The following is a 12967-nucleotide window of genomic DNA, read 5'->3' as shown; positions in this document are numbered from 1 at the left end:
TTTCTGTAGAAGCTATTAAAATGCAATTTCAGTGTCTGTGTTGTCAAAATCTGACAGAGGGGATTTTCAGAATTAGTAGATGCCTATGAAAAAACACTCCTTTAACTCATTTCGTCTGTAAGAACCATCTACAAAATAGAGAATAAAGAAAACAATACAATTTTTAAATTTTAAGTGCTAGTAGAGCTAATGAATTTAATGTTTGTGCTCACTAATTCTTAAAATTTTGGATTTAGTGTTCGGTGTAAAATTGCTCATAACTGAATTAAAGGTACAAGAAAGGAAAGTTCTGTGTCATTCTTGGTTTGTTTCTGTCTTCCAATTATATTGCCCAATGTAGTGGGAGTGATATAAATCATTAAAGCCAGACTTCGAGAATTTGATATATGCAAAAATTAAATCACTTTTTGGGATTTTTTTTAAAGATTTATTTATTTTATTACAAAGCCAGATATACAGAGAGAAGGAGAGACAGAGAGGAAGATCTTCCGTCCGATGATTCACTCCCCAAGTGAGTGCAACGGCCAGTGGTGCGCTGATCCAAAGCCGGGAACCAGGAGCCTCTTCCAGGTCTCCCACGCAGGTGCAGGGTCCCAAAGCCTTGGGCCATCCTGGACTGCTTTCCCAGGTCACAAGCAGGGAGCTGGATGGAAAGTGGAGCTGCCGGGACTAAAACCGGCGCCTATATGGGATCCCAGTGCGTTCAAGGCGAGGACCCCAGAGTGGAGCAGGTGGACAGGAGGAGGCTTGTATCCCAACCCTGGAGACTCCTAGATCTACACGAAGGACTATCAGTACAAGCACCAAGGACTAAATTCCAACTGCCAAAGAGACTGCTGGGAATTGCAGTGCCTTCGGAGGCCGAGGACTCTGAGGTCACCCACCCCCGTTGGGATCTACCACATGGGATGGAAGAAGCCCAAATCCTTCCTCACAGGATCCAAGGTCATTGGAGCAACAGCTAGGAGCCCTGAGCGGTCCGTAGACATAGAAGAACAGCAAATTTCCTTCAGGACCCTGGAGAGGAGCTTTCTCTGGTCCTTACTTAGTTCCAACTTTGGATCCCCATCCTCTCCGGAGCCCCCCCAAAACAAACAAACAAACAAACAAACAAAATCAGAATAGACAGAGAACAATAAGGAAAGCTTAGAACCAGACAGGAAAAGGTCAGTGTGGATTCACATATACCTTACTAGGTAGAACACAGAGAATAGATATTCCTCACTGGAGAATGGAAGATTTCTCTGCACACCCCTCCTAAAATAGTTCGACACTTCAGCTGTTGACATATGCCTTGCTAGAGTTATAAGCCAGTTTAGACTATTCTAAAATCTGCCAGGTTCAGTAGAATTATGCCTCAACGCTATGGACTGCTAAATACTAAAATGAGGATAGACACGAGACAGTTGAGTAATACCCTATAGCCATTATAATGTGTATAGAAGCTGGTTATATATACTAAAATTGAAATGTCATTGTGGTTAAGAACTTGCATCTTGTAACATATTGGTTACTCAATACCATAACAATCAATTTCATAATGTTGTAAGTTGTCGTTGATGTTAAGTTGGGGCTTTTAATTGATCGGGATGATATTCTGCCAGCTATGCCTTCAGACCAGAGATGGTCTCCCAAGAAACCGTTGAATGTATCTGGACAATAAGATGCTGGACTCTTTGCTTGGTATATGCTTGCAATGAAAGACTCTCAACTGAATTTGATCTGTAATACTGCAACAAGGTGGAGAAATCCACCATGCGGGGAGGGTGGGTGAGGAGTTGGGGGAATCCCAGAGCCTATGAAACTGTGTCACATAATGCAATGTAATTAATAATAATAATAATAATAGCAATAATAAAGAATCATTGAAGAATTTAATGAGAAAGAAAATGTTTTGAAGAGGTGAAATTAGAAAAAAAAAATCAAGATCTATGAGATAGTTTCCACTGATCTTTGTTGGTGAAATATGTCTCTTGTAGGCAACAAATAGATGGGTTTTATTTTTTAATCCAGTCTGCTAATCTATGGCATTTGATTGATGAGTTTAAGACATTTACATTCAGGGTTAATGTGAATGGGTGCCAATTTGGTTCTGTCATTTTAGCAATGAGTTGTTCATTAATTTAGTCTTGTGTTGTTATTTTACTGGGATGTTCTTCGCATTTGCCTTTGGTTTTGGTGGGCCTACAATACAATGTAATTAATTTTAAAAAATAGGAAAAAAGTTATGCTTTAAAATTACTTTAAAATAATTTGGTTTTCAAAATTTTATTTTTATAGAAGAAAGTTACAGTAAAAATGTTTTGTTCAATTTTCTATATGGTATAAATGCAGATTATAAGATTCAGAAAGCAATGTGAAGCATTGTATGCAACTATAAATGACTAAATTTTTAACATATGCAAATTTGACTAATTTAGTCAACATATGACTAAATTTTTAAAAGATGTATTTATTTTTATTGCAAAGTCAGATATACAGATAGAAGGAGAGACAGAGAGAAAGATCTTCCATCTGATGATTCACTCCCTAAGTGGCTGCAACGGCTAGAGCTACCCCAATCCGAAGCCAGGAGCCAGGAGCTTCCTCCAGGTCTCCCATGTGAGTGCAGGATCCCAAGGCTTTGGGCAGTCCTCGACTGCTTTCCCAGGCCAAAAGCAGGGAGTTGGAAGGGAAGCCGGGCAATCGGGATTAGAACCAGCGCCTGTATGGTATTCTAGTGCATTCAAGGCGAGAACTTTAACCACTAGACCACCATGCCAGGCATTAAATATATTTTGACAACAGGATGCTGGACTCTCTGCCATTGTCCATATCTACAATGTCAGGATGCACTTCAACAACAGAATTATGGACTAATGACTGATTGTGAAGGACTATACTATTGTAATAATATAGGAGAAATCAGTATGGTGAGGAGAGGATTTGGGAAGGGGGAAGGGAAATCCCAGAGCCTATGGAACTATAACATGAAATAATAAAATAAATGAACTTCTTTTTTTTTAAAGATTTGTTTATTTTATTACAGTCAGATATACAGAGAGGAGGAGAGACAGAGAGGAAGATCTTCCGTCCGATGATTCACTCCCCAAGTAAGCCACAACGGCCACTGCTGCGCCGATCCAAAGCAGGGACCAGGAACCTCTTCCGGGTCTCCCACACGGGTGCAGGGTCCCAAAGATTTAGGCTGTCCTCAACTGCTTTCCCAGGCCACAAGCAGGGAGCTGGATGGGAAGTGGAGCTGACAGGATTAGAACCGGTGCCCATATGGGATCCTGGTGCGTTCAAGGTGAGGACTTTAGCCACTAGGCCACGCTGCCGGGCCCATAAAATAAATGAATTACTTAATAAAAAGTGTTGTAGGGGCTGCAGGAGGGAGTGTCTTGCTCGGATCCCGATCCCAACCACCATGTGCTCATGGTGAGCTGGGCCCCGGGCAGCCAGTGCACCATTTGGTGCCAGGCTGTGCCTGCTGGCCGCCTGGCTGGGGAGCTCTGGGGTGTTGCTTGTCTGAATCGCTGCTTTGGTAGCTCCAGGCTGACCCCACTGTTTCTGGGATCTGAGTCAATCCTAAAGATTCCCAATGCCAGTAACTCTTCCTTTGAAGAACTTCTAATCACTTAACAATGCTGAGCTGTGAACACCTATCATGCAAAAGATAAGCTCAGGCTTGTCTAGCAGGATATTGTTTTGCCTGACATGATGATGGTTCAGGAGACTGGTCACATTAGGCAGGGCCATAATATTAACTAGCACTCTAGAACCTTATCCTGGGGTGGATTCTGTGCAGAATGTGTGGCCACACCCTGTAGAAAGTTTAGCCCCACTGGTAAACCTAAAAGTTTGGGTGGTTATGGACTAAGCTAGGTGTGACCAAGGAGCCTGCCACCAATCACAGGTAAAGGACCCGCAACAGACTGGACTGGGCAAGGCAGCAGCACCCAAATGTGCATCCTGAATAGGGTGTGGGATGGGCCGGGCTGCAACATTCACCAGCTCATACAAGGCCAAATGGGAGGCCAGAGTACGACAGAACCTGGCCTAAAACCCAATGGCATGTATGCAAACTGGGTCTGGGAGTGGATCAAGTGGAGGAACTTGGGAAACAACCCTGGCAAGTCATAGCTCTCGCTGGTGAACACGTGGTCCAGATCTGGGGGTCGGACAAGCAGGGCATAGTAGCTCCAAAATGTGTAAATTGGTAATGGAACGGAATGTACTGGACAGGACTGAGCAAACCTTAGCCTACAAGCAAAACTGGAAACCAGCATGGAGCACAGGTCATACCGAGCTAGGCTCTTGCACCTAATGGTCCTCAGAGCAACCACGGACAGGTGCGTGATTTATGGCTGGGAACAGGCCTGGTTGGGGTACTAAGGGGACACCCTAACTGGGTTGAGGTTCCCACCAAGGGGAGCATGTGCTGGAATGGGGGCTGTGTTCTGTCTAGGAAACAGTTGTAGTCTCCCTTGGCACTAGTGTGGGCTGGGATTGAATGTACCAGGCCAGGCCAGACCCCAACACCATCTGGTGTCCTGGAGAACCAGGGTAGATGTAGGACTGTCTAGGCTGGGTCTCAACCCCCTACTGAGCCATGTGTGAGCCGTATGTAGGTATGGACGAGCCATGGCTGGGCTGAAATATCCAACAACAAGAACCAGAATGGAGTGAAAGCCAGCCAAGAAAAGCCACTGTTCCTGCTAGGACAGGAGGTGAACTGAGTAGGGCTGGATCAAGACCCCCTGGTATGCACAAAATCTGGCATTGGGAGGGGTTCTGATGGAGGAGCCTGGGCAACTCTTCTGGCAGGACACAGTCCCTGCAGGTAAGTGCAAGAAGCATGATAGGAAACAGCCCAGAATAGGCCATGGAAAGTTTCCCACTGGCACACATTTGGCATGGGTCGGGGCAGTCCAGGCTGAATCAGTTCATGTCATCCACTGGCAAATCCGAACACCAGAACAGAGTGTGGGTTGAGCCAGGTTGGGTCGCGACAAAAACCAGTACACATTATGGAATGCCAGGGCGTGGCTGCCTGTACTGGATGTGACTGCAGCACCCAGCCAGCACACATGAGATCCAGGAAGGGAGGGGCAGAGCTGGCAGGGGGATTAAGGGTCTGGCCCCCTCTCCGGACAGCTACTCCCACTGGAGAGCATGGGCTGGGATGGGGACAGACCAGACTAAGCAGTGCTATAACACCTGTGGGCCTCATGTGGATTAGATCAGGGAAAAGCCAGGCTGGGCTGATTATTCCTACTTGTACAAGCATAAATTAGAGTGGGTGAGGGTTGTTAGGGCTTAGTCACAACATCAGCTGGCAGAAGCTGGCACTGGGGGCTAATTCTGTCAAGTCAAACCACAGAACCACCCGAAGAGTGCATCAACCGGAATTGAGAGAGACCTGGGAGGGAAATAGTGGGTTCTCCCCTCTTGGGTTACTACTCCCGTGGGAGGGCATGAGAACTAGGACGGGGGCTGGGGTGGCTAGACAGAGAGGCACTCAGCAACATCCGTGAGGGCTGGATAGTTGAGCTGGTTAGATGGAACTAAGCTTTAATACGCATTGACAAGTACGAGAGCCAAATGGGATGTGGGACAGTCTGGACTAGTCTGCTATACATACTGGCAAACCAGGATAGGCGGTGGGCCTGGTGGGGGTTATTGTGGGTTGCTCTGACTAAGCTGCAGCTCCCAGTGGTTTATGTGAGGGCCGAGTATGTGCTGGGCAGAACCAGGCTGGACTGCAACACCCATTGGTTCCAGTGGAAGTCGGAGCTGAAAACAGAACCAACCCAGCAATTGCAACCACCAGCTGATCGTGGAGATGGACTGTGCCAGGTCCTGTGCTTGCTAGAACATACAAGAATCTGGTCTGGGAATACCTCAAAGTTTCTTTGGAGATCTCCCCAATCAAAATGCTGGACTCAAAACTCTAACCAAGAAAAGACAGAAGACAGAACAGGTCAATCATCCATCTCAGCTATATGTTGGCAGCGAAATACTGCGGCAAACGGAGACTTTATGATGGACCATATCAATCAGTGGACGACCTCATCGAGCGAAACTGGCAGCGATTCATAACTGGTGAACTATTAGAACCATTTGAGCAAGGATCTTAGAGCATGCCCCACATCCGGGACTTGGGGTGGGTGGGAAACCGGGTGGGGCTTCTCCCTGAATATCCCCCTTTACCTCAGATACATGATGGAAACAATATGGACATAATAGTATTACCCACTAAAAACAAAAAAACAATAAAAATACTAATAAAAAATGAAATATAAAAAAAGTGTTGTAGCAGTTCAGCAGACAAAGTGAAGTGCATGTGAAGCATGTAAAATCATACTAGGTGTTAATGATCAAGGGGGTAGCTTGGGTAACTGAATAGGTGGGCCTTTCTCCCACAAGAGTGGTTGCTTTGTAAGTGAAAGAGAAGGAAATGGTAATAACTTCTGTTCTGGATGTGGGGAAGAGGAGCATCCAGGAGCTACCTTGCTGAAGTCGTCCAGAAAACATTTGCACAAAGTTTAAGAGAGAATTCTGAGTTGGAGCCACTTTTGTTGAGATAATGCAGAATCATGAGGATTCATAAGATTTTTTTAACAGAAGGAAGAAAAGGTAGAATCTTGGAAGATTTAGAAAGCTTAAGGTGAAAGGGAGATCAGAGCAAGATCAATCCAAAGGATGGAAGAAGAGCCAAGAGATGAACTTTCACAAGAATGCAGAAAGATGAGAACTTCATGCATGAAGAATAGAGTTTTAGTATGAAGGACTGTAGAGATATAAAAATTGAAAAACTTAAAAAAATTGAACTCGGTAATGTTGACATCATTGTTGACTTTCACAATCCCACAGCATGTTAGTGTAGAAACCAGATGTTATATCAGAGAGTAAATACACATTTCAATGACTCTTTCATAAAGTTTAGAGATTAAATCAAAGAATAAATGAGTTCAAAACAGAAGAGAAAGCAGTTTATTTTATTTTTTTAGGTAAAGAAAATGACTAAAGGCAAAAGAAATTCCTGGAAGCAAAAAGGAATTAACCATAAATTTTATACTGTTCCTTCACCCACTTGTTTATTTTCATAACTGCTAGGAACCAAACACTGCAAGAAATCGGAAGTATAGCCGTGAATAGGACAAGTGAACTCCTGGTATATTCTTCTAATTGCTCTTTTCTGTCCTCTTCCTGCATTTACCTTCCAAAGCTTCCAACATTCCTTCCTTTTTGTAGCAGTAATTCTGCAGGCACAGATACTTAACCAAACTTAGTAACATCTACAATATTCAATGTTATTTCTTAAGGTTTCTCATTTCCTTTACTGAATTTTTTCCTTTTCAGTAATTACTAATAATGAATGAACTCTTCAGTGAGGCATGACCTTTTGTGCATACTTTACATTTGGCTTTCTTCTTTTTAAATTTTAAGTTATTTTATTTATATAAGCTAAACTAATTTCACATCACAGATTTAGGGGTACATAATGATACTTTCCACCCTACCCTCCCTGCTTCCAGATTCTCCACCCATTCTTCTCCTTTCTTTTTGAAATGTTTACAGCGACATACATTCTTAAATTGAGTTCACAAGAACAAGGTCAATCTTAACACTCTATTAGGTGAAGAATTTAACAAATAGCAAGCAGAAAAAAAAGACACCTATTTCACTAAAACAAGAACTGAATAAATGAGGAAGTCTGATGTGACAGGAGCATTCAGGGTTATTTTCTCATTCAGTGGTCAGCATGTATTTTTGCTTCTTGTTGATAAAATCTTTCATTGTGTACTTGTAAGAACAGCAATGATTGTTAAAACAGCAGGCCCTTGATGATGCAGTTTACAAATGAAACACATTTCCTGTAGTTTGATGTCATCCCTGCTCAACTGGGCTCTTGGTATAACACCAAGGTACTACTTATTGTCTCAAGAACAATAATTGTTAAATGTCAAGCTTTCCCTTGGATGTTACTCATCCATGTAAAAGACAGAATGTCATAACCACCAGCTGGAAGCTACTAGATTAAAATTCTGAGGACTCATTCCATATGAATTAATTTAAACTTGAAGAATAACAATTAAGTGAATAGGAAAAGAAGGAGGACAGTTTCTGTTTGGAAAGAAACTTGGAAGTGATGTAATCAGGGAATGTATTTGTGGTAGAGAAGAGAATGGGTGAGTCAATTATTTTGGGAGGATGCATAACCAGAGAGTGCTGGTCAAGACTTGGTACATTGTTAAGCCAGAGAACATACTACCTGGGAATGGTATTACATAATGGCTATTCTCAAATGAGTCTTTTTATGGGAGGCAACATTAGATATTTGAAACAAGTTTAGAGAAAAGTGAGGCAAAATAAAACTGTTAATAGACCATTGAAGTCAGCAATGTACATGCAAGTGGTGGCTTACACCGGGAATGGTTCACTAAAATACTCGATGAGGAGAACTTCTATTTAAAAATTTTTCAAGGAGAGGCTGGGTGCGATAGCCTAGTGGCTAAAATCCTCACCTTGAACGCACTGGGATCCCATATAGGCTGGTTCAATCCCGGCGGCCCCACTTCCCATACAGCTCCCTACTTGTGGCCTGGGAGAACAGTCGAGGACAGCCCAAAGCCTTGGGACCCTGTACCCATGTGGGAGACCCAGAAGAGTCTCCAGGTTCCTGGCTTTAGATTGTCTCAGCTCCAGCCATCGCCATTGCTTGGAGGGTGAATCATCAGACAGAAGATCTTCCTCTCTGTCTCTCTCCCTCTCTGTATATGACTTTCCAATAAAAAATAATAGTAAATTTAAAAACTTTTTTATTTTAAAAGAGACTGTGAGGAGCCAATATTGTTTGGTATAGAGGATAAAACTGCTGCCAGGCATCTCACATGGGCTCCAGGTTGTGTATGAGCTGCTCCATTTCTGATCCAGCTCCATGCTAATAGCCTGAAGAATGAACTGGAAGATGGCTGACATGGTTGGGTTCCTGCCACCCCTGTGGGAGATCCAAATCCAGCCCCTGATCTCTAGCTTTGGCCTGGCCCACCCCCAGCTGTTGTGACCATTTGAAGAATGAACCACCAGTAGAAGATCTCTGTATATCTCTCCTTCTCTCTGTAAGTCTACTTTCAAATAAATCTTTACAAGAGAAAGAATGTAAGAAAAAAGAATTAGAGGTAAGAACAATTGGGGTGCTTTTCTGTGAAAAGGAACAAAAATGTTGCATATCAGGAGTACATAAGGTGAAGAGAATATAAGCTTGTTTAAGACGGGAAAAATTGTGATATGTTTATGTGTTGGTGACAGTTATTCACCAGAGAGGGAAAAATTGATGAGCAGGGGAAAAATGGTAGAACTTCCTATTTGAGGAAGGAAATGGAGATGGAATTTCATGCACAGAAGAGGTTTTAGTCCTGGAGAAAAAGGCAGCCTAAGATCCTAACAGAAGGGAGAGCAGATTATGTGGCATTGATACAGGGATGTGTCTATTGTTGGAGGGCAGGTTCTAGAAATCCGTGACTTACATGTGCTAGGCAGCAAATATTAGCTGTGATTTAGGAAGAGTAAGAAATATTCCAAATTTTGCAAGAGGAAAAGTATGAAATAGTTACCTTGGAAAGGAAATGGGTAAATGTGCTCTGGAACTGGTTGAAGTGTGGTTCCAACAGTATGCTGGAATTACAAATGAATTCTATGAGCTTGCGTGTGGTTAGCCTGGGCTCCACCTGCAGCTAACTAGATTGTGAATATGAAGTAAGGGGAATGGTGCATATAACTCAGGTTGAAATTTTGCCAAAGGAATGCAGTGTGAAACAGGGACAAAGAAATGACTGTAATGACACGGCATGGAATTTTTGCCTAATTAGGAAGGAAGTAAGACTTTGAAAGTGGAAGTGGGAAGTATGAAAGATGTGGATGTGGATCAGTTAACTGTATGACTCTCTGTGATCAAATTTGATCAGAGTTGGAATGTTAATAGTAAACTTCAAAGATAGGATACGGTGATAGAGAGTCAGAGAAACATGCTAATGCTTAAACTGGAATGACCATGTTTAGGAGTTTGCTTAGTGGCTGTACTAATTATTGAATTGATTGATTTGTTAGATTCATGACTACAAAGAAGGAACCCCGGAAGAGAAGGCCTACTATGTAGAATTGTGGGATGTTGGCGGCTCTGTGGGCAGTGCCAGCAGTGTGAAAAGCACAAGAGCGGTATTCTACAACTCTGTAAATGGTAAATTTTTATGTCTGCTATAGAGTAATGATCTAAAAGTAGAGATGATTTTACATGAGATACTGTAACATTCAAGATTCATTTAAATTCAGGAAGGTTTTAATATACTCACAGCTCCTGACTTACTGTGCATGTCACATTCCATTTTATGTTTCTAAATTCTAACCATATAATTCAGAATATTAAACATCTGCTTGGTCAAAGTTTTTCTGTTTGTATTATTGTCATAAACTAAATACTGAGGAATAAAATTGCATGGAACGTTCAGAACACTGTCCCTTGAGTGCTGTTTTTCCATTCGGTTAAATTAAGTGCAGTAAGGCCATTAAGAGTCCTCTAGTCCTACAGCAGATACCACAGAGATTCAAAAATTTCTTTCTGTGCCACTTAAAGAGAGTCCTATATAAAGAAATGCTTAAGGGAGTTTTTAAGGGAGCAGAAATTGCATGTAGTTTTAGATATTTAAATACTTCAAGAAAACTTCCATAGAAGATATGTTAGAGAGGGCATACTTTCAATCCAAAGTACCTAGGCTGTACTAAGGGACCAAACAAACTACATTTGTAATTTGTGTGTAGAATTTCTTTATCATCTCTCTCTTTATTTTTTTTTTAAAGATTTTATTATTATTATTGGAAAGCCGGATATACAGAGAGGAGAGACAGAGAGGAAGATCTTCCATCCGATGTTTCACTCCCCAAGTGAGCCGCAACGGGCTGGTACGCGCCAATCCGATGCCGGGAACCTGGAACCTCTTCCAGGTCTCCCACGCGGGTGCAGGGTCCCAATGCATTGGGCCGTCCTCGACTGCTTTCCCAGGCCACAAGCAGGGAGCTGGATGGGAAGTGGAGCTGCCAGGATTAGAACCGGCGCCCATATGGGATCCCGGGGCTTTCAAGGCGAGGACTTTACCTGCTAGGCCATGCCGCCGGGCCCCTCTCTTTATTTTTGAAAGCCTTTTTTAAAAAGTAGAATACAGTTTCAACTTGTGTTTCATGAGTCTATGAAAAGCTTTGATATCTCAGTCCTTCTCTGCTGCTAAATGCCATTGCTAAGATCTCGTGTGTGCGTAGATCTCATTCCATAATTAGGGAAAGGTTGCATTTACTTAGCACCTTTGTTCCTTACATTCTTGTATCATTCCTTTTTTTATTCCTTTTTTTTAAGATTTATTTTATTTTCATTACAAAGTCAGATATACAGAGAGGAGGAGAGACAGAAAGGAAGATCTTCCCTCTGATGGTTCACTCCCCAAGCAGCCGCAATGGCTGGAGCTGCACCAATCTGAAGCCAGGAGCCAGGAACTTCTTCTAGGTCTCCCATACTGGTGCAGGGTCCCAAGGCTTTGGGCCATCCTCAACTGCCTCCCCAGTCCACAAGCAGGGAGCTGGATGGGAAGTGGAGCTGACAGGATTAGAACCGGCGCCCATATGGGATCCCGGGGCTTTCAAGGTGAGGACTTGAGCTGCTAGGGCACGCCACCTCCTGTATCATTCCTGTTTCTTTACATTTAGAAAGATACTGTGGGGGCCCGGCGGCGTGGCCTAGCAGCTCAAGTCCTCACCTTGAAAGCCCCGGGATCCCATATGGGCGCCGGTTCTAATCCCAGCAGCTCCACTTCCCATCCAGCTCCCTGCTTGTGGCCTGGGAAAGCAGTTGAGGACGGCCCAATGCATTGGGACCCTGCACCCATATGGGAGACCCGAAAGAGGTTCCAGGTTCCCGGCATCGGATCGGCGTGCATCGGCCCGTTGCGGCTCACTTGGGGAGTGAAACATCGGACAGAAGATCTTCCTCTCTGTCTCTCCTCCTCTGTGTATATCTGGCTGTAATAAAATGAATAAATCTTTAGAAAAAAAAAAGAAAGAAAGATACTGTGGATACTGCAAAGGGAAGATAAAAAGATTAATGACATTGGTACTTGAATTGTGTCACTTCAGACCCATGCTATATTTATCTTAGGATTTGATCTGAAACATCACCACTTAATTGAAGAAACAAAGCGTACTTAAGTGGAAAAAAAAGCACAGTTATAAAATGATGACATTGGTGTATGCCATCATCATTAAAGAAAATATATGATAATGGCCTGTTTTGATAGAGTGAAAATGTGTGTGAGAAAGACAGTAAGATATGCCCAGTTTGGTATAAGGTTGCTTCTTAGAGAAAAATAGAGAAGGAAATGAAAGTTGGTTAGACAGAATCAGCAATAAACTTCTATCACTCAAATGATGTGTCAAAGTAAGTTTGTAACTGATCTGATAGAGAGGAATTTGTCTAAACATCTTTCTGTTTAGATAATTTTGAGAAAGAGGAAGAATAAAAAGTTTAAGTAAATAATACAAATAAAGATCATTCTAGTCCAAGAAACTGTTGAATTCTGAGTTGTAAACTTATAAAGTACAAAAGAAGAAATCCATCAAAACCCATACTTGTCTTATTTTTTTAATTTTTTTATTTTTATTACAAAGTCAGATATACAGAGAGAAGGAGAGACAGAAAGGAAGATCTGCTGTCCACTGATTCACTCCCCAAGTGGCCACAATGGCCGGAGATGTGCCAATCCAAAGCCAGGAGCCTCCTCCAGGTCTCCCACGTGGGTACAGGGTCCCAAGGCTTTAGGCTGTCCTCAACTGCTTCCCAGGCCACAAGCAGGGAGGTGGATGGGAAGCAGAGCCACTAGGATTAGAACTGGCACCTATATGGGATCCTGGTGCATTCAAGGCGAGGACTTTAGCCACT

At 42.8% G+C, this 12967-nt stretch overlaps 1 protein-coding gene across 1 annotated transcript in view; it reads left to right on the top strand.

Moving 5' to 3' along the window:
* The window catches only part of RABL3 (RAB, member of RAS oncogene family like 3), a 46841-nt gene that overhangs the window by 10138 nt on the left and 23736 nt on the right, over positions 1-12967 (top strand). Inside the window, exon 3 of the mRNA XM_004577868.3 lies at positions 10096-10225. Within this exon, the coding sequence (XP_004577925.2) occupies positions 10096-10225 (130 nt within the window). The remainder of the gene's footprint in view (positions 1-10095; positions 10226-12967) is intronic.

This window comes from Ochotona princeps, chromosome 3, assembly GCF_030435755.1.
Source record: "Ochotona princeps isolate mOchPri1 chromosome 3, mOchPri1.hap1, whole genome shotgun sequence".
Lineage (NCBI taxonomy): Eukaryota > Metazoa > Chordata > Mammalia > Lagomorpha > Ochotonidae > Ochotona > Ochotona princeps.
This window is presented reverse-complemented; position numbering and strand designations above follow the sequence as displayed.